General features: G+C 41.1%; 1 protein-coding gene across 34 annotated transcripts in view; it reads left to right on the top strand.

Annotated features, from left to right (window-relative positions):
* The window catches only part of SNX13 (sorting nexin 13), a 153,808-nt gene that overhangs the window by 102,317 nt on the left and 24,532 nt on the right, over nt 1-26,959 (top strand). For 22 of the 34 annotated variants that reach the window (XM_065583229.1, XM_065583221.1, XM_065583232.1 and 19 more), the window contains 6 exons: nt 908-1,040; nt 4,794-4,831; nt 11,691-11,760; nt 18,345-18,484; nt 24,239-24,346; nt 26,087-26,197. In XM_065583229.1, coding sequence (XP_065439301.1) covers nt 908-1,040; nt 4,794-4,831; nt 11,691-11,760; nt 18,345-18,484; nt 24,239-24,346; nt 26,087-26,197 — 600 coding nt within the window. Of the gene's footprint in view, nt 1-907; nt 1,041-4,793; nt 4,832-11,690; nt 11,761-18,311; nt 18,485-24,238; nt 24,347-26,086; nt 26,198-26,959 lie in introns of all 34 variants that reach the window. The other 12 variants (XM_042856479.2, XM_065583239.1, XM_065583223.1 and 9 more) reach the window with 1 other exon arrangement.

Below are 26,959 nucleotides of genomic sequence, written 5' to 3'. Positions count from 1 at the left end.
TTTTAGATTAGTCATCCTATGCTGTTTTACAGTTCCAGTACACAGACCTCATAACTAGTTCATTGTTTTAAAAGCAAGTGGGGAAAAAAGATGTACATATGATAGTAATTTTTTGGCATTGTTATAATTAGGGTGATATTGATATCTGTGTGTTAAAGCTCCAGTTTAGGAAAGCATCCTTATTGAGGACCCATTTAAACATGTGCTTAAGTCCCACTACTTTTAATAATATCATCAAGGTAAGGATGGGTTAGTATATTTTTGTTCCTGAGCTAGGACATTTTTAGGCAAGTTTTTTTTTTTTTTTGCAAGTACACCTCTATCCCGATATAACACGAATTCTGATATAACTCGGTAAAGCAGTGCTCCGGCAGGGCGGGGCTGCACACTCCAGCAGATCAAAGCAAGTTTGATATAACGTGGTTTCACCTATAACGTGGTAAGATTTTTTGGCTCCCGAGGACAGCGTTGTATTGAGGTAGAGGTGTATGTTGCTATTGCAATGAATAACTTCCAGAAATGCTGTTAAAATATTAGGGCGCTATTAGATGTGAAAAAAGGTAAAATATATCTACAACAAAGGGGGAGACATTTTTTAATCTTTTTACTGGTAAGCAAGATTTTGTCTGGTTGAGCAGATATTCTCTATACTTTCAAAGGGCAATATTATTAGAACCAGTAATATCACACCTTGTTTTAAAAGTGCATTGTTAACTGTGCTTCACGTGAACCAAAGCATATTTATAATACAGCAACAGGATTTAAAGAAAACCCCCAAAAAGGGAGTGCGTGTGAGAGATGTTGTGTTCACATAAACAATTTGTCATGCACATTTTAATAAAAATGTGTGTTTAGAAACTTATGTTAATTATTAGCTTTGGTAATCTTGGTATTTTAAATCAATAAGGTGTATGACTTGATGCTGCGGGATGAAAGATTTTACCCTTCATTCAAACAAAATGCTCTGTATGTGCGCATGTTAGCTGAACTGGATATGCTGAAGGATCCTAGTTTCAGAGGATCAGATGATGGGGAAGGCGGTAAGGTCATGAACAATTACTTTTCCTTTTTAGCCTTGTATTTCCACTTAAATATTAAGCAGTCAAGCAATCAGAATTTTCAGTCTGACTTTTCAAATTATAAATGTATATTGGTTTGCTGTATTTCCTTCCCACATTCCGTTCTACATGGTCACCATGTCCTTCAAGCTTTTAGAACTAGTTAAAGCTCATTCTCTTGGACTTGTTTTTTTATTGATAGAATAGAAGAGAAAAACAAGCATTCCTACTATATGTGGAGTTCTGAAAGAGTTACACATTTTATTTAACTTTACTAACTGATGTTAAACAGTATTTAGATTCATTTTATTAAATTAAATGTACACAGTATGTCACAGATGCTAAACTTCTAGATAAATTGTAATCCAGTTATTGGTATATATTTAATAGCTATCTTTATCACTAATCCTTGTGATGAACTGAAGCTTGAGATTTTTACATTTAGATTCCTGATTTAGCTGATTTTATATAAAGCTGAGTGAAAACTTTCCCACTAGAGGCACTGAGTAAAATAAATATATAGCTTTAGCTCAGATTTTCTCCAGATACGTTGCATGAAGGGAAGTGATGAAGTTTGCCAACTCACTTCCAAATGTAATCTCTATTGTGATGTCATTATGTCCTGACATATTAAGCAATATGGCTCATTTTATGAAAGTGTGTACACTGTTGTGCACATGAGTACACATGCATTATGTGTGTACCACTTATTTGTGAGTATAAAATGAAAATGCATGAGATGAGTGTTCTGAAGGCTCTCTAAAAATTTAAAAATGATCACTACTATAGCCACTTCTAAACAGAAAGTGCTAGATTCCATTGAGGAATAAAGGTCTTAATTCAATAACTAGTTAAAATCTTAGTTTTTATAGCTTCAGGCCATTGTTCCTCATCTCTGTATCATCTGGCCTGGGAATAGCTCCCTTTTTTATTTTATATTTTTATCTCAGACTATGATCCTGTTTCCTGAGTTGTCTTTTTCTAGATTATACAGATTTAGCCCCGTTTTTCTCTTATGACTTATACAAAATGATACAGGGTTTGAGGATAACTAAACTTATATCACATTTGATCCTTACCAATATAATGGAGGCTTTTAAAAAAAACCAATCTAGATGCTAAAATGTATATACATATAAACAAAGTAGAGAAACAGCTGAAGATGAAAGATGTAATTATTGTGTACTTTTATGCCCTCTAGTGATGTTCTCTAGCAACATCTATAGAAGAACAAACAGGTCTCCAATTTAATGTCATCATTTATACTTCTCCCAAAATAGTTTTTCACTACAATATATTGTCCAATGTTTGTCCAGTTTTAAATAGCTCAGTTGACGGGGCTTTCCCGATTGTCTTTGAGAAGGTCGTGTCAGTCAAACACAACCCAGGGTATTCTGTCAACTTTTCTGCTTCATCCCCAAACTATTTGACATACCTTTATATCTACCCATTATTGTGATTTAGAGTTTTCATGTTTATTATATCCTTTTTAGTTATTTGACCCAGCTTCACAATCTAGTTCTTACAATTCATATTAGTAACTCTGTTCCATTAATAATTTTGTTTCCTCAGAATTCTCTTCTGTTTGTGGACATCCCTCTATTATTGAAATGCTCCATGAATGAATGTAGTGTTCTAGGTGTTGTCTCACAGTGCCTTATAAACAAGGAACTATGTTATCTCCAAATTTGATATTGAATGCAGTTTTGCTAGCATTTATTCTTTATTTTGATATTTCTCATTATTTTGTATTAATAAAAAATAGTGATAAAATTGATTACCACATCTTAGTTCCATTCATGAGAGAAATTGGACAATACCATTTTTTCTATGGTTCCAGAATAAAATTCTTTATTTTAAAATCTTTGTTTCTTTGTAGGCTCTAGAATGATGAATAGATTACAGAAATTTCCTTTAACTGATGTCCTGATATTGTTTTGGCATTCATTGAATCACATTCCATGTTTGGTTTTTGCTGCTAGCCGACTGTTTGTCCAGATATTTCATAATGAAAGCCAATTCGTGGCTTTCTCATGGTACAAACAAGGTGGCTTTTTTGTCCTTTTATGATGAGGCAAGAATAACAAAGTAAAGAAGAGCTAACATTTCCTTGTAGACATGAGTGTGGGACTTCCTTTGTGTGTATGCTAGCCCCAAACAAAATCCTTTGTTGATGGGATGTGCACTGAGAAACTTTAAGCAAACATAGTTTTTACATGAAATAAATAGCAGGTTAATGCAATTTTCAAACACATGCCATAACAACCAAACATCACACGAATCCAAGTGCGTTTGGCTATTTATGTTCATGATAAAATCCCTTGCACTTCTAACATATAACCAACCACAAATGTGTATGCCAAAGGGTGGCTATAGAGAGGGTGTGATGATGTGTGTGTGGGGAGAGGGGATGGCAGGTAAGTGAGGAATGGGGGAATTTCGGCTTTATGTATGAAGAGGGGGAAGTGGTGCTTTATGTTGGGTGACAGGTAAAGGATGAAAAGGGAAGAGGAATTCTGAGGTCAGGTCTACACTACAAACTTACATTGGTATAATTATGTTGCTCAATGTTGTGAAAAATCCACACCCAGAAGCGATGAAATTATACCAACCTAACCCCCGGCGTAGACAGCGCTATATCATTGGGAGACATAATTACTGCCTCTCGCAGAGGTGGAGTAATTACGCTGATGGGAGAAGCTCTCCTATCAGCACAGTGGCATCTTCACTGAAGCGCTACAGCGGTGCAGCAGTGCTGCTACATGTAAGTGTAGATCTGTCCTGAGCAACTACTGGATAGTTGAGCAAAGTTTCTCTCTGCATCCCCCACCCCTGCCAGTACTTCTATGTGCTGTTGTATGGTGTACCTGGGGAGCTGACCTGGGTTTGTGAGCATATGGGAGGATGGGGGTTGGGAGGAATGGATCGGGAAATTGGGGACTTAAAGGATAGCCTTCAGCCCCCCAGCAAGCTGTTTCCTTGCTTTGTGCTACCCTTGTAAGAATGATGGCCAGATGCATAGGGAACTGGACTGGAACATGGGAGACTAAGGTTTGGTTCCTGGCTCAACCACAGACTTCCTTTTGAGACCTTGGGCAAGTCACTGAGGGCTTGACTATACAAACAATTAGTGAGTGATAAGCTGGGGTGTAAATCTACCATAGCCTGCTGCCATTTGATCTACTGCCATTTCAAAACAGAACTTTTAGTGTGTGGTAGCAAGGTCCAATTGGACAATTAGCATGCAGCAGGCTAGTGCAAGGTAGTTTTACAACGCAACTGGTCATGCACTAACTGTTTGTAGAGAAAAGCAGCTCTGTTGTCCCAAGTAAAGTTAGTATGTTATGTTTGGAGACTAAATTCAATAGTTAATGTAAAATATATAGGGATTTTAGTCAAACGTAAGGTTACTTTCATATTTGCACTTTTAATGCTTGAGCATCTATGATGACTCCATGTGATACCCTGAACCTAAAATCACAAATTGTTCTGTAGTGTATGAATACTCTGTTCTTTTCTAGCTGCAGGTGCACACACATTTTCATTTAGATGTTGTGGTTGGAACCTTTAGGAGCTTAGACACTTGGAATTGGGTGTGTGCCACAAATTATTTATTTTTCTTTAACGTTTTGTTGTGTTTCAGCTGAGATCATTTTATTTCTATTGCATGACTCTTAGATGCAGCAACAGTTTAGAAAGTATTTTCTGAATTCTAAATTGATTTTTTTCCTGCAGAATCTTTTAATGGGTCCCCTACAAGCAGCATAAATTTGGTAAGTGCCTTGGGCTTTTTTCAACATTATAGAAGCCTTATAAAATAGTTTAAAGTATGTAGACATGAGGGTTTTGATTTTACTGCAGTTGCTTTTCTGAAAACATAAGCCTACATTCCTGTTGAACTGATTAAGCAAACCTAAAACTGTTCATTTATCCACAGAATACAGATTTACTTTTCAGCCCTTTCCCTGTGTTTTAAAACATGTACAATTTATTATTCTGTCTCTCATGGAAATGGGACACATTCATCTACAATTATTTTAATTTATGTAGAAACATACGTTCATTCCTAAATGATTTCTTAAGTAGGTATGAGATTAGGTGAAAAGGAAATACCTTTTACATTGATGGAGCACCTTGAAACCATGCAAATCTACAAGGAATAACTTTCTGAAAAATAATACACCTATGAAATTGTAAGGTTGCTAGAGATGATTAGCTTTCAAGATATGGCTTGAACAAATTTAGAAGTTTGTAAATGAAATTCTAAATTCTGATTTACATTAGTTATACAAATAATTGTTCAAAATATATAAATATCAATCTTGCAGATTTCAGTAGTTTCCTTTTAGAATAAAAGTTTTGAAATAGCTAATCAGAACTGAAGAACCAGTTCAATTATTTGACTCCTCTGTAATTTTTAATAAATATTTGTAGCCATAAAGTTTGTATGTGTTCTAAGCTGCAGCACACGAAAGCTTATGCTGAAATAAATTTGTTAGTCTCTAAGGTGCCACAAGTACTCCTGTTCTTTTTGCGGATACAGACTAACATGGCTGCTACTTTGAAACACATATGTGAAGGTAATAGTTATGTGATAAACTTGTTTATCATACACTTTTGAGCCCCTTACCTGCCCTTTTGCGACTAATTTTTTCCAACAGGACTTATTCTAACATTCCAAATCCCTAAGCACATTCCACAGCCATTTAAAAAAAAAATCAGCCTGCCCAAGTATGCTTCCTCCTTTTCCTCTCTGTGTGTTCCCCTAAATTACAGCTGGCTGAGGCCCAAGCAAGATTCAGCTGTGCTCCTATGACCGTTTTCTGTACGTAAGTGTGGTGACTTTGGGTAGGTCTACACTTACCTCCGGGTCCGGCGGTAAGCAATCGATCTTCTGGGATCAATTTATCGCGTCTTGTCTAGACACGATAAATCGATCCCAGATCGATCTCGGAAGTGCTCGCCGTCAACGCCGGTACTCCAGCTCGGTGAGAGGAGTATGCGGCATCAACGGGGGAGCCTGCCTCCCGCGTCTGGACCCGTGGTAAGTTCGAGCTAAGGTACTTCGAATTCAGCTACGTTAATAATTGCGTACCTTAGTTCGAAGTGGGGGATTAGTGTGGACCAGGCCTTTGAAGCCCATCTCTGTTCTCAAGAAAAGAGATGGGAACCTTATACACTGGGGCTCAGCCCTTACTTCAAGTCTAGAAAGGTCTGAAATCTGAATTTGAAGGCATTACTTTTCATGGCTAGCAAATGTTCTAGGTTGTTCTTTAGGGAAGTTTTTGACTCTGAGTCTCTACAGTGTGATTCATCATAACCTAGTTACCTGGCTATAAAGGCAGAGGGATACAAACGCTAGTCCTCACAATTAACTTGACAGCTAGTCAGTTTTAAAAAATGAATTGAAAGTAGTTTATCATTCTACATGTATCTTGGAGTTCCCCTGCCAATTTTTGTGGTTTTGCAATCATATTTTCTTTTTCTTCTCATCTGTTATGTAAAACACACAAAAACAGGGGAAACTGACTAATCAACTGTTAAAAGGAAATGGTCTATATATAATCGATATCAAACACATAAAATAAAAACTAGAGAAAAATAATCCAGCTGAAGTAATTTTACTGTAGCAAGTACAGTGTAGGTTATAAAATTTCACACAACTATGATTTCTATATTGATTCTTTAAAAAAAATAAATTTCCTCAATAGTTTTTCTGTGTGGTAGTGGTGGTATTATTTTATTAATATTGGCAAATCCTGAATATTTGATGGGGGTAAGGAATGGTGGATTTATTAGTCTTGGTGCTTACCTGCATAACTTAATCATAGCTTCCCCAACCATAATTAGTGCGGCCACCCCAAACTAAAGCAGGTATAAAACCTTGATAGTTACACAATTATGTATTATCTGCATGTTTGTGAATTCGGTATTAAACTTTTAAAATATAATTTACTCTTTGATTACCACATTTCATAATCTCATTGTAAAAATGATTTGCTCACAGTGTGTCAAGGACATGTTAGTGGTGGGATATGCTGTTATAAAAAAGGTCTGCATATGTGGAGGAACTTTTTACTTTCTTAGGTTTGTAACATTTAATGCTATTTCTGGTTTGCAATGCTTGTGCAGGTGTTTGAATACCAGTGGATTTTTTTTTTCTGGCTGAGTTCCATGCGTGGAATATGTCTACTCAAATAATACAGCTCCCTTGTGTCACTTAGTTACATAAAGCAGAACAATCTATGAATAGGAAAAAAGTTATTTCTAAGGTTGCTGACTTGCAATATTTTGTAGCTCACGGCAATACATTAACTGTCTTGATGACAAAATATTTTTTTGCATTTGGATTAATTTGTGCTTCACTAAATGTAATTTGTATAAAACGTTTTTATGTAAAACTATTTCTAATTTTAAATGTCCTAATATCTCTAACAAAAAACCCAAATAAAAAAAAACCCAACACCCCCACACCTTCTTACCTATTGTGGTAAATAATCATAGAGTAACCATAATGTGTTCGGTTTACTCATTCATCAATGCACTTCCCAGCATGGCCAAACTAGTTAAGTGGTTGCTACCATTTCCACTATAAAACTACGTTTTTAGCAATTTATAACTTGATCATAAGAATGTATTTCAGACTTATTTGGAGGACAATCTCAGCCTAAGAGCTAATTTTTGTAAATCAGTTGTTTTAGATTCTAGATGGTTAGAGCAAAGTATATTTTTGTACCTTATGTTTAAGATAATTTTAAAATACAATACTGATGTATCTTAACTTTTTGCAGTTGATTTATATTGTAGATGAATCTTACCTGATATATTGAAATGTAGTCTAATGATTTGAGATGATGTACAGAACCATTGATAAATAGTTATTGTGCATGTACTGCAAATTGTTATACAGATATTATCTAAATGGGTCCATAATATAGAATTTACACTGGTGGTGGTAGTGGTGTTTTTTCACATCATATCTCTTCCAGAGGTGTATGCTCTTGTGCCTATAAAAATTGCACAAATATTAGCTTAATGGAACTGAATCAGGTTTCAAAGCTAGAAATATACAGTTGTGAACATAAACTAGATATCTGTGCACACATAAAGCTGTTCAGAAGTTTAACTGGTTATTGGTTTGTATAGATGAATAATATGCACTTACATATGTACACCTAATGTGCACATTTATTAGTTAGGGATTGGAAAATCTGGACATGGTATCCTTGCCACCTTTAGACATCAGTACATGTAAATACCTTTAATGTACTGTTTCTGTCTTCCGTATTTTTAAAAAATACAGTAACATTAAAACTTAACATGTTTTCTTTTTTGTTTCTCTTCTTGTGAACACAATTGTCCCCACACTTTTTGCACTTGCCGATAATTTGCAGCCCCAAATCTAGTTCATTAGAAATCTATCCAAGAACAAATAAGTTAACTGGGTAATTAATAATATCAAATAGCTGTAAAATGTGTTCTTAATGAAAACATGGTGTGATGGGGTTCCCTCTCCATTCATGATGCCTCCTGCTGGTTGCTCTGACAACTAGCTCTGTCTTGTGCTGCGCCCTCCTCTGTAGTCTCTTCATCCATCATCTTCTCTCTGTATGTGTCCTCTCACACGCTCGGTATTGCCGCTTCAGGTCTATGGCTTGGTCCTCCAGTCAGGTCACTATTTCCTTCCCCTTCTAAGGAAATCACAATCTTTCCAGACCAATTGTCTGGTGTCTCCAGCACCCTGAGCCACTACCCAGTGGCTGGTAAGGGAACCCAGGCCCACCCACTACATTGGGTTCCAGTCCAGGGACCTGATAACATGCAGCCTAGGCCTGAACTGCCTTTGACCTTGCTGCTGTTTCCCTGGGCTTTTCTACTTAACTGGTTCTCCCTTTCTCTGGGTTTGCCAGCTTCTCCACTCCCTCCTCTCAGAGAGTCTGTGCAGCCTGCCTTCCTGCAGACTCATACACTCTTCCCCCTTTCCAGAGAGTAACTGCCCTTCCCTAGCTGCCAATCTCTACCCTCTTGCTAGCTACCTGGCTTTCTACAGGCCCTGCCAGTTCCTGCCCAGGTGAGCCCATTCCTCCTCAATTAGCTCCCTGGCTTGCAGCCTGATTAGTAGCTTGGGACCCATCTGGCCTCACCCAATGCTTGCAAAGCCAGATGGGTCCCAAGCTACTAATCATTGTGGGTTGCATACCCCAATACACATGGGCACTTTTGTGGGTCACAGATTGTGAACTGGGAGACAAGGCATCAACCCAACTGACAGTGTACTCCTACATATGACATAAGGGCAAAATCTCTTGCTGAGGAATATTTTGTCTACTCTTAGTTCAATTAAAAGGATGTAGTTCTTTCATCCAGTTTGTAATAGGTCCTAGCCGGGGCTCGACCCTTCCGGCAGGAGGGGAGCCACACCGACTCACTACTGTGGGAACAAGCAGTCAGTTAGTCCCGAAGCTCCGGCTCTTTGGTGCAGGGCCGGAGCGACCACAGTAAAGCTCAGGCCCTTGACTGTAGGGGTTGAGCGAGCAAACAGTTCAGAGCCCAGGCCCTAGATCAGGGCGGGGCAAACACAGTTAAGCTCAGGCCCTTGTTTGCAGGGAGCTGAGTCAGCAAGCAGTTCAGAAGCCCAGACCCTGGATCAGGGCGGGGCAAACACAGGTAAGCTCAGGCCCTTGTTTGCAGGGGCTGAGCGGGCAACTACTTCAAAGCCCAGGCCCTGGATCAGGGCGGGGCAAACACAGTTAGGCTCAGGCCCTTGTTTGCAGGGAGCTGAGCGAGCAAATAGTTCAAAGCCCAGGCCCTGGATCAGGGCGGGGCAAACACAGGTAAGCTCAGGCCCTTATTTGCAGGGGCTGAGCGAGCAACTAGTTCAGAGCCCAGGCCCTGGATCAGGGCGGGGCAAACACAGGTAAGCTCAGGCCCTTATTTGCAGGGGCTGAGCGAGCAACTAGTTCAGAGCCCAGGCAAGGCACGCCTAGGCTTTCTGTAGCCGAGTGTTGGGTGAGGGGGATGCCTGCCACCCGTGAGCGGGGGTGGCAGGGGGGAACGCAGGCCCACCCACTCCACTGCGTTCCAGCCCGGGGCCCTAGCAGCGGTTACTGCCGCTGCTGGTCAGTGGGGTATCCAGACCGCAACACACTGACATTGGCTCACATTCAGTTGCAGCCGGACCGGGGTCGGCTACCCCCGGGCCACTTCCGTGATCCCCCTCAGAGCCTACCTCGTTCGTCGCGCCGGGCTCAGGCCGGTCCATCTGCATGGGCTCCTCTCGGCCAGGGCTCGGTGGCAGGTCCGGTAGCTCTGCCGGGAAGTCAGGCCAACGGTCCTCGGGCGGCTCCTCTGGGTAACAGCAGGGGCGAAGGGGTTCGGGTGCAGTCTCGCCCTCCGGGTTGGTGGGATGGGGTTCCCAGGGATTCTCCCAGTGTCGGGCGTGAACGGGCTCCGGCGGCTCCTCCTCGTAGCGGGCCCGGGGTAGCTCAGGCCAGCTAGGGTCCAGGCCTCGGTCTTCGACGGTCTCCTGGCCGGGAGCTCCCGGCCGCACGTCTGCTCCCTGTGGTGGCTGGCCGCCGACTGAGCTCTGGCGGCCGGCCTTTATACTTCCTGTCCCGCCCCTTGACTTCCGGGGGGCGTGGACAGGCGGTGGTGGTCCCACCCACTCTGGGGTCTGCACGTGGGCTCCCTCTTCTGGGCAGGAGGGGAGCCACACCGACTCACTACACAGTTCATCAACTTATGTAATATTTTTTACTTATTTTGATAGAAGAGAGTAGTGCAATCATGTGAAGCAACAGTATATAACATTTATTAATTCTTGATACCAATATCTACTATGTCTATAATATTATTTTGCATTTGCAAATGCTCTATAAAAAGAGGGTACATGTAGATCAGATATAAGGCTAAGATTTAATGGGTATTTTTAGTAAAGTCATGGACAGGTCATGGGCAATAAACAAAAATTCACTGCCCCATGACCTGTCCATGGATTGCATTGTATACCCATGACTAAGTCTTGGGCGTTCTGGGGGGCTCCGGGGCACCCGTTGGTGCTGGGTTGAGTGCTCCAGGGCGCCCGCTGTTGTTTGTGGGTGGTGGCTCTGGGACGGGGGCAGTACAGCTAGCTCTGGGGGGCAGTACAGCTGGACCTAGAGTCAGGCGCACCAGCAAGCTGCAGAAGTTACGGAGGTCCCAGAAAGTCATGAAATCTGTGGCCTCCGTGACAGACTCGGAGCCTTATCAGATCAAAACCTAAATCTGTGTTGTTGTTGTTTTTGGCCAGGAATAAGGCTAGTAGATGAAGGTGTGACAAATGTGGTGGTGGTAGTCATCAAATTGTGAGGGTTTTTTTTTTTTTTTTTTTTTTTTTGTGGTCTTTTTTTAAAGATAGCGAAGATCTAATAGAAATTAGTAGAAGTGAAACTTCTTAAATAGGGGCTCAACATAAAAACAGAAATTGTAGTTGTCAGATATTGGAAATATTTATAATTTTAATACTATTTATGTTTATAAAACTGTTCCATTCAAAACTGTGAATTAAGTGCTTTAAAATTAAATAAGTAGGTGAATAAGCAAAATCTCTTTCCAAATAGAGGGATATACCTATGATCTTTTTATTTCCTCCAGTCCTTAGATGACCTTTCAAATGTCTCTTCTGACGAGTCAGCACAACTACATGCATACATTTCAGATACTGGTAAGTGACTTTATTGTAGTGATGCTTACTTCTCTTTTTCCTCTGTTGTTTTTGAGCTTCTGTCATTTAATATACATTTATTTTAATTCTAGTGTTCTAATGTTAGTGAACTAATTATAGGCCCCCTTAAATCCTAATCCTTTCTCTTTCCTTTCTGTGTCTTAAACGTTTGTTTTCATGTTTGTTGCTGATGAAATCATTGTAATCCAGAGCCTCATCAAATTCATATTGTAATTGTAGACAGTGCACCTAATGTACTAAAATGGGAGACTTAGTTATGCAGCATATCATACATTTCAAAGTCTCTCTACCACTAATAATTAGAAGATCATCCATTAATTTTAATTCACTTGACTAATGTACCTTACTACTCTCGATTTGATTTGATTTTAAAATTTAATTTATCTACTTCTAGCAGTTCTCTTTTTCAGTCAAGCAAATCCTGTTCTTAAGTATTCTCTTCTGTACTATAATATCTTCAGCAATCTTGCTGTAAAGATTAAGTGAGACAGACTTTCACAGCTAGAGAATGAGCTAAATCTTATGCTGCAGTAAGCGTTAAGAATGGTTCTCATATCAGCTCTTCAAAAATTAAAGAAAGTTTAATTGCTGTTACAATTAAAATGTAGGTGTTCAATAGGATTGCTCTTTAATGGTGTCAAATACGTCATATCTTCTGTTCAAGTTATGCTACAGCGATAAGATTGTCATTGTTTCTTCATTTGATCTTATTACAATACTAATATTTGATTTTTGGCCTGGTATCAGGGTGCTATTAGGAAAACTGTTAGTATTTTATTCTTTCTTGGCCATTATTGCAGACAACAGTTCCCTCAGTGCATTTGACGGTTTCACTATATGGATACTAAAACTTTTGCAGTGAGATATCTTTAAAACCAGAGATGACAAGTTTGTATTTTTGTATGCCTTTTAGATTTGGTTATTGGGTTGGGAAGTTTTTCTATGTGCCTATGTAGACTTTAGTGAAACTCCCCTTTTAGTATACCAGAACACCAGCTCTTGACTTCTCTAAGTGCTCTAAAATCCTCACAGTTACTGAGATTGCCTTGAGATTTTGTTTTCCTCATGGGGAGAACAGGGATTGGTCAGTGATCCAGTTTGGAAGCCATTTGAATAGGGAGTTCCTGAGGTACAGCCTCCTGAAAAAAACATTTTTTCTTAAAGTGGTCATGTTTTAGTGATGATTTTTTGTGCACGGATAGAGATAAACTAGGTCTCCAAACACTTGAGTTACTCCAACATAGTGCATGCCACACTTAGCCATTCGGGGGAAATCAAATTACAACATTATTACCCAAAGAGTTTGGTTCTTGAACATGTCAGCTATATAAGTGCTTGGTGGCCCACCACAAAGATTATGCTGTGCATGCAGAGAGAGCAAAGCTAATTAACTTGTTAATGCCTGAGTCACGGGTACTGAATGGCTCAAAGGGGAACGTTCCAACCATCAAACCAGGCACTGAGAGTTCAAATCTAACCATTGGCAGAAATCTTAAATTATTAAAGCAGGCATCTGGTTCGATCAAAGTTTTTGTTTTGAGGAAATGTAGTCAAAGTACAGCAGGATATTCAGAAGATGCTGAAACTGTTTTTGAAACAAAAATAAATTACATATGCAAATATTTGCTGGGAGGGGAAAGTGAAGGGGTGGAAGAGTTTTGGGGAATGGGGGGAAAGTAGTTAGAGTGTAGCAAGGAGAGAGGGATTATGGGGGGCATTGGGACACTGGGAAGTGAGAATGTGAGGGTGAGTGGGGTGGCTTGGGGAGAATAGGGATGGGGCAGTTGTCAACCTGACATTCCCCTCCCATGTGTGCCAGGATCTGGGGGTCAGTATCACTTGGGGTGGTCGGAGCCCCTCTGACTGCCGTTGAGTGTGTCACGATCTTGGAGGCCCTAGCCCACACAGAGGGGATCTGACCCCCCCCCCCACCCCACTCCCAGTTCCCACATGTGAGCCTCAATATGGGGGAACTTAACCTCTTGGGGGTGTCAGCAGTTCTCCTTGCCCCACCTCTGTGAGCTGGGGTCTGGATAGTCAGTGGGAGTGAGGGGCCTACCTCTGTGTGCAGCTCAGGCCACGTAGCCAAGGTAGCTTGCGGCCCTCCAGTAAACTGCTCTCTCTAATGTGTGTACACAGTAGCATAGGGAAGGGGACAGCAAGGAGGAACTTCTTAAATGGTAATAGCTTCTAGAGCAGGGGTGGGCAAACTTTTTGGCCCGAGGGCCACATCTGGTTGGGGAAATTGCATGCAGAGCCATGAATGTAGGGCTGGGGCAGGGGGTTGGGGAGTGTGAGGTGTGGGAGGGGGTGCATTGTGCAGGAAGGGGCTCAGGGCAAGGGGTTGGAGCAGAGGAGGGGTGCGGGGTGTATGAGGGGGCTCAGGGCAGAGGGTTGGGGTGTGGGAGGGGTGTGAGGTGCAGCAGGGGGATCAGGGCAGGGAGCTGGAGTGCGGGGTGCAGGAGGGGTTCGGCTCTGTGCCAGTTATCTGGAGTGGCTCTGGGGTGGCAGCGGCGTGCACCGGGGCCAGGGCAGGGCCCTAGCCAATGGGAGCTTCGGGGGAGGTTCCCACAGGCAAGGGCAGTGTGCAGAGCCCTCTGGCCTCCCCTCCCTCAGGGGCCACAGGGACGTAGTGCCAGCCTCTTCTGGGAGCGGTGAGGGGCCTGTGGTGCCACGGGGGTGGCAATCCCGCAGGCCGGATCCAAAGCCCTGAGGGGCCTGATCCAGCCCTTGGGCTGTAGTTTGCCCACCCCTGTTCTAGAGTGCCAACTACTTAATTAGATGGAAAGGTGAACTGGAATTGAGGATGGGGTGCATGGTGGGGGAGGAGATTTAGAAGGAGACACACATCAGTCTTCTCTCAGTTGCTTAAAGTTATTGTAACTGCCATGTAATAAAACTGTCAAGGTTTTGGGACATAAACTATGGATGAGATTTCTCTCACCGTTCTTGTTAACGATTACACATTGCAAACATTTCAAAGCATAACCATTATCCCTTTTTCACTCAAACAAAATGTACAGGATGGGGGAGGAGTATTGAGGAATCACATAGCAACAGTGTGAACTGGGACTATTACTAGCTTTGTCACTGACCTGCTGGATGACCTAGGACAAGTCATTTCGCCTCTCTGCCTTTGTTTCCCATCTGTAAAATGGGGATAATGATGTAAAATTCTTTGTGACATACTCATGAAAATCACTATATTAAATTACTCCCAGGGGAATTCTGTCTCACTGCACGTGCGCAGAATTCTTGTGCTCCACAGATTTCTTTGCTTCCCTGCAGAAAAATGATTTTCTGATGGGGAAGCAAAGGAAGCCGCAAAAGCAGTCATGTACCACTTCTCAACAGCGCAGGTGTGTTGTTTCAGGTATCCAGAGCAGCCAGCGGAGAAGTAAATCACTGGGGGGAGGGGAGAGGAGGGGATGGGGCGCCCCAGCCAGTGGCTCCTGCCCTATGCCAGCCTCAGCTGCTAGTCCCAGCTGGGCTGGGGAGGACGGGAGTTCCTCTTCCTCCGCAAGGAGTGACCAGGGCTGAGTCAGACCCACCCCAGAAACCTCTCCAGCTGCAGGAAGCTCCATGCCCCCTGTCCCCATCACTCCTCAGCCATCGGGGGGAGGGGTCACTGTACAGAGCTATTCCCCCATCCACCCAACTCCCATGCATCTGGACCCACCTCATGCCCAGATCACCCTGCCAATCCTCACCCCCTGCACCCACCCCCCCCACTGAACCCCGCACTCAAACTCCCCTCCTCCCCAACAAGCCCCACACCACCTGGACCACTGTGACTCGCTCCTTCCACCCCACTGAGCCCCAGCAAGCCAGCATCCAGACACGCACCCGGACACCCCTGTCCTCGCTGAGCCCTCCAAACCCAGACTATCCCTGCTGAGCCCCAACCACCTTCACCTGGACCCCCCTGCAGAGTTTCATTGCCTCTGCACTCAGAACCCACACCTCAACGAGCCCCTATTCATTCAGATTCCCTGCACCTTCCATCAAACTGCACCCAGATAGCCCCACACAGAACCCTATCACGCCACACCTGGGTCTCCCCACACTAAGCCCCTCCACACTTGGATCCTGCTGTGCTGAGCCTGCCTGCCTAGTGTGCTTGACATGGAGTTCTGGGCTTCCCACTGCCATGCCAGAGCCTCCACAGTTATTTATTGACAAATAAAATTTGCAGAATTTTGCAGAACTTTAAAATATTGTGTGCAGAATTTTTTATATTTTTGGCACAGAATTCCCTCCGGAGTAATATTAAAGCTAAGAATTTTTTATTATTATCTCGCCACAGTAGCATATCTGCTACAAACTAAGTGAGAACTACAGCTGCTTAAATGACCACTGACTCCTACCAACAAACATTTCTCTTTCTGTTTAAAAAGCTAGTAAATTCAATGGCAGAAAACATCGTTAACAGAGAGTTAAGATTGCTGGGTGATAGGTTGTGCTCTTTCAGAATATCAAGTTCAGCAAAACTCAACCTTCTAAAACCTGAGTACTCATAACTGCAGCTGAGGTCAATAGAAGCTCTGTCCTGAACATATGCATTTCTATAAAATGTCAAATAAGGTTTCTCAAGTAGAGCACCCAAAATTAGTTGACACTTCTGACAATATTGGCTTTAATCTCAGTGCCTCAGTTCCCTGTTTATAAAATGGTAATAATACCTCCTTATTTCACAGGGTTGTAGTGAAAATAAATTCACAATTAAGACATTATGATGAAAGAATTTCCCATGAGGAAATTAATATTTCTGTATTCAGAGAAGGGTTTGGATAGCATGCAGTAAATAATGCTACACACTGAATGATGAGGATAAAAGAAAATATTGAAGAGTTTCCCATTCAGTAAGCACATCCTTTTTGCTCATTGAATGAGGCAGCAGTCCTGTGAAATAAATAGCATGTAATCATGTAATTAAAGACTTTATCATAATACATATACATAAGGAGGCAAAATTAAAGTTGCAGGGGTAACCGTAATTCTGATATTTTGTTGCTTTTGAGTGCTTGACTTTTTGCAACCCGAACATTTTTCGTAAATTTTTTTAATCTAATTTTCTAATTTTAAAAATTGTAAAAAGAAACATCATTATGTGGAAACATATTGACCCTCGTATGGGCCTTCAACAATGTTGGAATCTTTAGATCCACCACACTGTTCTCTAACACTTGGGATAATGGGATAACCGGTAGCAGTAGAATGCTGTTGTCTTGTGTGTACCTGTTACTAAAGTGGGTTGGAGATGCACGATTTGCCAGTTTCACAGTTGTTTTCTAGACAGCAAAAAAATGTTGAGACTCGGGAATAGTACGTTCAAGTCCAGGTTCTGCAGGGGAGTGTACTTAGTGGTAATAGACCTTTTGCTCCTGTCTCTCCCCCTCTTCACCCAGCTTCCCCCTCTCTCTCCTTTTGCCCCTGTCCCCGGGACAGTTCCTGCCCTATCCCTGCCCCCTCCCACCCTCTCTCCCTCCCTTCATTGAGGGCACAGGAACTAAGAGAAGGGAGATTGTCTTTCCTGTGCCCAGTGCCACAATGGCTCCTGGCAGCTGGGAGGAGCAATTGCAGGATAAGTCCTGCACAGCCCCTATATTCCCTGGATGGGGCATACTCGCGTATTCTGTGGGAATGATACATGTGCAGTCCACTAGGCCTGTCGGGGCTTTGAGGGGATGGAGCACATGAAATGATACAAGTTAGCTTCCAAGCTCTAACAGGTTTCTATTGATCATGTATGAACTGTGATTTTTTTCTAAAAGCTTATGACACAGCCAAATTTGGGTGAATCTTTGTGAGGATAACAAAAACTGCTTCCCTGACACAAGTGCTACCCCCTGCCAAATTTAAGGTCCCTGTTCCATGGCATGGCAATACTAAAGCTTCTTGATGAATGGTTTTAAGATATTTTTTTAACATGGTCAAAATATTTTTTCACTACCTGTGTACTCAGACTCAGCTGAGCTGTTTTAGCTGAAACTTAAAACAAAACAAAATTCCAACCCAGATGGTCTAAGTTTGGCAAAGTTATAAGTAACTGAAAACAGGGTCTTATAATGGAAAGTGTCAAGCAACTTTATCTATAGGCATCACTATCTGCATCCCGCCTGTAATTGCGTTTCATCTTGAGCTACTTGACTCCTTAGCTTGAGGTGTGTGTGTGTGTGTGTGTGTGTGTGTGTGTGTGTGTGTATATATATATATATATATATATATATATATATATATGTATATGTATGTATATATATATGTGTGTGTGTGTGTGTGTGTGTGTGTGTGTGTGTATATATATGTATGTATATATATAACTTGTATAACTTTCTTCTAAGCTAAAGATTCATGCTTGCACAATATGGGATTCTCTGGAGGATGCCACCTACAGAGGGTTTATTGCTTGCATCCATTTTTGTGTCCAGGTCTGTCATTTCAGATGTTTCCATTTCATGTCTCTTGTGCCTTTTCGTCTTCCTCCTTGTTTGTGTTTCTCTTCCCTCTTCATTTTTGTTTTAAATAACTAGTCTATGCTGACTATAACCCATATGCTGTGGCAGGAGTATGCAATGACCATGGCAAGACATATGCACTGTATGCGATCACTGTACATCGGAGAAATCCAACTAGTGAAGAGAGATGGAAAACGTATCGTCGCTACAGTGACTTCCATGACTTCCACATGAGGATAACTGAACAGGTAACTGATCCCATAGAGACTGTTTAATATTATGACTGTTTATATCTTTGAAAGGCATGATTGTGTCTTAGCAGCTGTAACGTTGTTTTAGAATTGGCCACTAAAAGTTGATATAACTTTGTCACTTGTGTGGCCTTAATTCAGGGGTGGGCAAATTTTTTGGCCAAAGGGCTACATCCGGGAATAGAAATTGTATGGCAGGCTGTGAATGCTCACAGAATTGGGGTTGGGCTGTGGGAGGGGGTGCGGGCTCTGGTTGAGGGTGCGGTCAGAAATGAGGAGTTCAGGGTGTAGGAGGGGGCTCAAGGCTGGGGTGGAGGAGTAGGGTATGGATGGGGTGTAAGCGCTCCAGTTGGGGGTGCAGGCTCTGGGGTGGGGCTGGGGATGAGGAGTTTAGGGTGTAGGAAGGTGCTCTGAGTTGGGACCGAGGGGTTCGGAGTGGGGTTGGAGTATGGGAAGGGATGCAGTCTCCGGCTGGGGGTGTGGGCCCTGAGGATGAGGGATTTGGGCTCCAAGAGGGTGCTACAGCTCGGATTGAGGGGTTCAGAGGGTGGGAGAATGATCAGGGCTGGGGCAAGGGATTGGCTCAGGAGTGCAGGCTCTGGGCAGCGCTTACCTCAAGCGGCTCGTGGAAGCAGCGGCCATGTCCCCACTCTGGCTCCTATGTGGAGCCATGGCCAGGCAGCTCTGTGCGCTGCCCCGTCTGCAGGCGCCGCCCCTGCAACTCCTATTGGCTGCAGTTCCGGGCCAATGGGAGATGCGGGGGCAGTGTGGAGAGTGGAGCCCCCTGGTTGCCCCTACACGTAGGAGCCAGAGTGGGGCTATGCCGCTGCCTCTGGGATCCGCGTGGAGCGGCCCCCGACCTTGCTTCCTGGCTACAGCGCTGGAGTGCAGCAAGCCCCAGACCCATGCCCCCAATAAGGGGGGAGGGATAGCTCAGTGGTTTGAGCATTGGCCTGCTAAACCCAGGGTTGTGAGTTCAATCCTTGAGGGGGCCACTTAGGGATCTGGGGCAAAATCAGTATTTGGTCCTGCTAGTGAAGGCAGGGGGCTGGACTCCATGACCTTTCAAGGTCCCTTCCAGTTCTAGGAGATAGGATATCTCCATTAATTAATTATAAATTTATAATTATATGTTGTCAGGCAAAACAAGTGTTCGTCAAGTAGGACTATTGAAAACTGTTGAAAATTGTATTAGACAATGAATTTCTATTTGAATTTATGTGCTCTTGTGTAATATATAACTGCATTTTCTCATGATTAATGTTAAGAAAGATTTGCACTGAGCCTTATACTTACATATTTTTAAAAAGGAAATCGTTTTTTGTATATTCGTGATTGAAGCCTTTTTTTGTATTTGGTCAAGTAAAAAGATACTTTTTATAGGTGTCTTTAGAATTAACCACCAAAGAATAATGAAAAAAATTGTATTATCTTCAGAATTATTTGGTTGACGTGTTTTAATAATTTTTCTATAGAAAGTTAAGTAATGTTCACAGTGGAAGTGTAGTCAGTATGGAACAGCTCTTTAGTTCATTTGTTGCATTTGTCACAGAGCTTAAGAAATAAAAACTGAGCTTGGGAAATGGGCCATTTAGGTCTTTAAGTGAAATGCTAAGGATCTGTGAGGTCTAGGAAGGGGACAGCTGTTGGCAGTTCTATATACTATTAGACAATCTGCCTTTTATTGCTTTGCCTGTATTCTCATACTCTTAACCCCCATAAAATAAAAGAAAAAAATGCAAAGACTTGTAATTCACCAGCTGGTACAAAGTAGAACCTGCTCACATGAATAAGTGTTAACAACACAATGCTTTTAAAGGAGTCAAATGCTTTTGAACCACATCTTAGTAGCAGTTGAGATTATTGACTATATAAATCCTTTAACTACTCAAAACTGTTGCTCTGTAGCATACATTTACTCTATTTTTTGGTAACAGAAGTGTAAATAGGTTTGAATACTCTAATGAGAGTTCTCTGTGGCCATGTCAGCCTTTATAGGGTCAAAATAACATTTTAAAATGGAAATGGCCAACTTCTTGAAGCGTAAGCATATATATACACACTAGGAATGTAAAAGTTTAACTGGTTAACCGATAAGCTTGATGCTTATCGGTTTCAGTTAACAATTAAACTCAGCTGCTGGCCCCGCGTGCCTGGGTCCTGGCTGCTGGGACCCCACGTAAAACATGGGGGTTCTGCAGCACCCCCGCACCTCTAGTTCCCTGTTTAAACTTTTAACTGATAGAATTTTCATTGGTTACACTGTTATCTTTTTTACATACTATTTACATCCCTAATATACATCCCTAATATAGTGTTCTTGTACTCGTACAATTTATATTTAATAATTTGTATATGTACATAGATTACGTATTTTTTTTTAGATTATAAAAACTATTATCAGAGTTGGACATCTCTGACTCACTGACTAGCAGGGGATGTAGAATAATATATTTCAGTATATCAATTTTGCACCCCTTCCTCTCTGCAGGATTAATATCTATTTAAAAAAAAAAGACATACCACACCCTGAAATCCATGAAGCTGAAACAGCTGTGTTAGGTTTCTTACAGCAGTGGGTAAAGATGTGTAGTTGATGTTGTCCCCATGCTGATAAAATGTATTCTAGAAAAGTGTAGTTTGTACCTATAGACACACAGATTAAAAGCCCTGTGATGTCAGTGATAGCCTTTCCATTCACTTCAGTGGGTTTTGCCTTAGGCTCTGGATCACCATAGTTTGGGCTACAGTTTAAAGCAACAATATTGATACTTATAAATTCTTCATTTATTTTTTAATTGAGTTTCTCAAAGCTGCAGATAAATACCCATAAAATGTAATTATGGAAGTGTGTACAGAACAGGCTGTAAAACTCTGTTCAATGCTATTGTGTATTTAAGTTAGCTAACAAATCTTGCTCTTTCACTGAGTATTTCATTAATCTGCATATCTTCCAATTGTATAAGCTATAAATATTTGCTTACTGTGGCCTTTCTTTTGAATCCCCTTTTTAACCTTTTAAAGTTGGTATAAACGCCAACGATCTAAAATCTTGAATCTACAGATTTAAAAAGCAACACTACCATGTATTACCACACAGTGAGATTTCCTATTTTAGACCTTTGGAAAAAGTGAGATATCTTAGATGCCATTGTGTGGTAAGTAACTTGTTAGTACCTATGATGTTGATGGATCTTCTGTGCTCTTCAATATGGGAGTATACTACAAGAGTTCTATTACATCTATCCTCTTACGCTAGTGCAAGGTTCTTAAAGGACTTTGCAACAGTGGCATAAGTTAAAGCAGCCCCTCAGGTGTTCTCACTTGTGCAGGGGCTTGCCAATGCTAGATCAGGGAGCCATAGCCAATGACTTGCAGCCCCCCTGCATCCTGATTCACAAGCACAGCTTGTACACATAGGAAACCTAGTCCTGTGGCTTTTGCCTTTTTATATTTTATTTTTAGTTAGCAGAAAGAACCACCACATTATTAATAGACTCTCTAAAAACAAATAACATCCAGAGCTGGGGTTGAATAGCGAGGAAGAAGTAAAGCTTTAATTATCCTGTGACAATTAATCTCCTCTGTAGTGCGATGGTCTTAGCTGATTCAGGGCGTGGTACTTTACACTTCCATGTGGTAGCTTTGAATTAGGCCCAATATTTTATTATAAATAAGAGCCCAGAAATGAGTTAAGTATTTGTGCCTTCATAAAGGAGGGTTGGGATGTTTGGTAACTCTTACTTTTCTTCAAATTTCACAAAGCTGGCTTGTGGCATTGGTTTCAGATTGAGCAACCCCCACCCTACAAGCAAGGGGCAGAGGATTTGTAATGTCTGGCTGTGTAAGACAGGAAGAGGGAGCTCAAAATTCTTCTGCTACTGAAACCAGCTTTTCTGGGTGCATTAATAAGAACATCATCTTAGACCAATAGAAATAGTTTAGGTGTCTGTTTGAAATGTAACTAAGTGGTGAATCAGAAAATTGCTGTACATGAGATAAATTTATAAAGATGTCTTTGTTTTTAAAAAAGTGCTTAAAGTTCTGATATTAATTTAAAATAGTTTGTCAGACTACAAGATAGTGTAGATATTTACTTTTTAGTGTGTTTTTTGGGTTGAGCTTCTATTAGCATTTTTTGTTTTCTGAGTTTCGTGCTGCATCTTGAAAATACTATAGGGTTGCTTCCAGTTTCTAGACGTTAGTGTTTTAATAAATTCTGAGAAGTGCCACTGAAACCAACTAACCATGCTTGATAGCCTATTTTCCACTTCCAGGGCTTCTGATTAGTCTAGTTTTAACAGGGTACACCTCTACCCCGATATAACACGAATTTGGATATAACACGATAAAGCAGCGCTTCGGGGGAGCAGGGCTGCGCACTCCAGCGGATCAAAGCAAGTTTGATATAACGCGGTTTCACCTATAACGCAGTAAGATTTTTTGGCTCCCAAGGACAGCGTTATATCGGGGTAGAGGTGTATTTTGTGTCTGCCTCTCTAGTAGTCTTCCTATGTGACACACATTTTTAGAGTGAAATAGATTTAAAGCCAAAAGGGAAAATGTTTCTACACAGCTCTTCCTACACATTGTAATTAGTTTAGAGCTATGGGAACCTTGTAGGGTTCGGTGGTCTTCACAGACTAAACCCTGGAGTTCACTTTGCAGGAACTGGAAATAAACCAACCCTTCCCTGTTTGATTGGACTCTAGAGTTCACACATCCTGAAAACAGTCATTCCCTCACTCCCACAGGTGGTTCTTAACTAAATTCCACTTACCCCTTCAGAAGCCACAGGTTACTACCAGTCTCTTACATGTTTCTAATAGAAAATCTGGGCTTGCTGAGCATGAAGAGCATTGTTTGAGGCTTCAGGTTCTGTTTTTACAACCTTGAATATTCTAGGGTATTGCCGTGGGAAGAGACTATCTCCCTAAAATACAAGGTCTCTCTGGAGGAGAGAGGCAGGAACAGTCTTAAAAAAACCTCTTCTCCGTATAAAGCAGTGGGACAGAAAGGCACTTTAGCCTCACCAATATGTGCTGCTACCCTAAGCCCAAGAGCAGATAATGGCCTCTGAGGTTTAGTGCGATAACGAAGGGTAACTCTCATTCCCAGAATCCACATGCTAAGAATTGAGACTTGATTGCCTAGCATGTGAATGCTAGAGAAACCGTGGATTCCTTTGCAAGTGTACTGTGTGTTATGGTTATACCTATCTTGCTCTGGATTTAATGTGACAGTGGTCACTTTCAGGTCTGGGAGTGTTTCACTTCTCTAACTGGTGTTGCTCCCCCAAAGATACAGTATGCGGTCAACTATGTGACCTCCCAAAAGACCTTGGCATAGACCCAGACAGTTACAGAATGGAAGCAGCAGTACTAGGAAGGAGGCCACTTCCCCAGAAGACTACAGTGGTAAGCAGGGCCTCTGAGGACTTGTGGAGAATGGCAGCAAGCTGGCTGACTTGGAGAGGAGGCAGGAGGACGCTTTGAAGGGGTTTGCAGATGCTCCCAATGTGCAAACCATATTTTAGCTCTTTCTGACTAATTCACAAAATATTAACTCCTAAACACAAGCTCTGTTTGAGCAGATTTGATGATCTATTCTATGTGAATATTTTGTACAGTTCTAATTTAAAAATAAGCAGGTGCTTCAAGTTGACACGTTATGCAGGAGTTCAGAATAGATGATATAAGGGGTCCTTCTGGCCTTCCAATCTATTGAAAAAATCTAACTTTTTTTTTCTAGTTTGAAAACCTAGCAAGTATATTGAAGCTTCCTGGCAAAAAGACATTTAACAACATGGACAGAGAATTTTTAGAGAAGAGGAAAAAAGATTTAAATGCATATTTGCAGGTAAGTTCTTGACTAGTCTAGTTTCAAATTTTCCTTCCTACTGATGGCTGTCTAATAGTTCTCCATCAACTATTCAGTGAATTCCACTAAATGTTAATTCAGTCACCATGAGATTGTCTTAATAAAATACCCTGATTTGGAACAACACAAGTATGTTGTAAATGTCACAGCTGAAGATAAATGCTAAATTTAACTCGGATCATCTGTGTTTCAGTGACCAGAACTTAAATAATTGAAGTATAAGTGGGGGGATGCAGATGCTCAGTTTTATAAGGTGTTAATAACCCAGTTTCGAGTTGGATTAACTGAAGTAGTTTATCCTAATGACTGAAAGTGGTTTACTGCTTAAGGAAGAGTATCCCTCCTCTTATACTATAAATAGAACAGTAAAACTTTATTCTAGTTGTTAAATTTTCCCCTCTCACTGTTAGCTCAGCATCCTTCTTCATTTTCCTCACTCCCAGCTCAACTTTCAGACTTAGTCTATATCTACACTGCAGTTGGGGGTGTGATTTGTAGCTTGTGTAGATGTACCCATGCTACCTTTATTTTAGGTATCTTGCTAAAAATATCAGTGAGGACACGATAATGCAAGCTGCACAAGCCTGCCTGACTCCCCTGGGTATATACTTGCTTGTGCTGCCTGCATGAAAGTCCATGCCATCCTATCCTCGCTGCTATTTTTAGTGAGCTAGCTAGCTTTAATATAGTCTGGTACAGCTACATAAGACTGCAAATCACACTTCCAGCTGCAGCGAAGATGTAGTCCTGTTAATTGTACTCAGTTTGACTGAAACAATATTCCTGTCTTTTGGTCATTTTTTTTTTTAAGTGTTTAACCACTCTTTTCTTCCATTATTCTGATGTTGAATTCAGTTGTCTCATTTCTAAGTGACTCATTGATAAGGCTGGTCTCTAAAAATTTTTGGCTCAACAGGGAACAGTTGTCTGAGAAGTTTTTTTGTTTCAGAGGGCATGTCTTTACCACCATGCTAAATCGGCGCTGCTGCTATTGATGCAGCAAAGTCAATTTTGCGAGTCTGGTGGAGACATGCTAAGTCGATGGGAGACCTCTCTCCTGTCAATGTCTATAATCCACCTCAACAAAAGGCAGAAGCTTTGTCATCAGGAGAGCATCTCCCATCGACATATTGTAGTGTGGATACCACTGTTAGTCGATATAAGGTACGTCGACTTAAGTTACCTTAGTTACGTAACTTAACTAGTGCGCCTTAGATCAACTTATAGTGTTAATGTAGTCCAGGCTTAAGTAAAATTCTAAGAGGGGGTGAGAGTAAACAAAATGCTATGAAATCTAACAGCTGTTTAGATTGTCTAACAACCTGCATTTGTAATATATATGGTTACTTATTTTATTTCAATATTTTTCCTAAGTGTTGATTACAGTGTGACTACTGATTTTAGACTCTAGTTTCAAGATAACCAAAAAAAGATGCCTTTTATAAATAGTGTGGAACTGATAGATCCTTCTTAAGCACTTCATAATTAATTTTGATTATTTCCCTCTCTGTAACAATACTCACCTTGAAGTAATGTTTAGAGAGAGAATGAAGAAAATGCATTCAAAACTGCCACTTCTTTGTAGAAATATATAAATGTGGTTGCTGAATACAGTATTAAAAACCTTTATCATATGAAATGAAATTATGACTTTTTTTCTAAATATGATATGTATTTTGGAAGACGCTGAAAGTTTACAATTAATCTTTTCTTTCTTAGTTGTTGTTAAATCCTGAAATGATGAAAGCTTCCCCAGCTTTAGCCCATTGTGTGTATGACTTTCTGGAGAATAAAGCTTACAGCAAAGGAAAAGGAGATTTTGCTCGAAAGGTAAGAATGGCATTTAATATTTAGCAGATTTTAGTGATGCATTTGGTGCCATAACTTAGTAAATGAATTGAATATATCAGTAACTGACTGCAGACAGTTATAAACCAGAGTGTTTTATTTAATGTGCAAGCAATTTTTGAATTTGCATTGTATTAATGTGTGTTGTCAGAAGGTGACAATAATATATCAGGAAATAAGACCAGTATAGAATTAAGAACTTAGCCATTTTTAAATGTTTTTATTTGTAAGTCAAGGAAACCAAATTTCCAAGAAATGAGTGAGTGTTGTATGTGCTACAAAAGGCTTTTTAATTCTATTGTTGACAAGTTAACTTCCCATCAAAGATTCCCGTTCTCCCTTTCCTTTCCCAATCTCCTACCCATCACAACTCAACACAAGACTGCTGCTATCATGACTTCCACGCTCCAGTTCAAAATATATAATGTGTGTACCTGCTAAGGCTGCAGTTAATGCTGTTTCACATTCAGCCAGCAGAGAATACACGGCGTTAAGCACCGAAATCGTGCATCCACTGTTAAGCCTGCACAAAACCCAGTTGTGTTTGTGAAATTGGTGTGTCTGCAAATAGATACTTCAGTTTACAATTGCCCATTTTGCATGGGCAGCTGCTTTTGGGAATGACAACCAGGACCTAATTTGCAATATTCCAGTGACCTGACATGGATAACATCTTAAACTATTCTAAAAGTTACTTTTTCAGTTATTTAAACTGTGTTCTTTAAAAATTTACATCTGTAGAGT

This window comes from Chrysemys picta, chromosome 2 (genome assembly GCF_011386835.1).
Source record: "Chrysemys picta bellii isolate R12L10 chromosome 2, ASM1138683v2, whole genome shotgun sequence".
In the NCBI taxonomy this organism is placed as follows: domain Eukaryota; kingdom Metazoa; phylum Chordata; order Testudines; family Emydidae; genus Chrysemys; species Chrysemys picta.
This window is presented reverse-complemented; position numbering and strand designations above follow the sequence as displayed.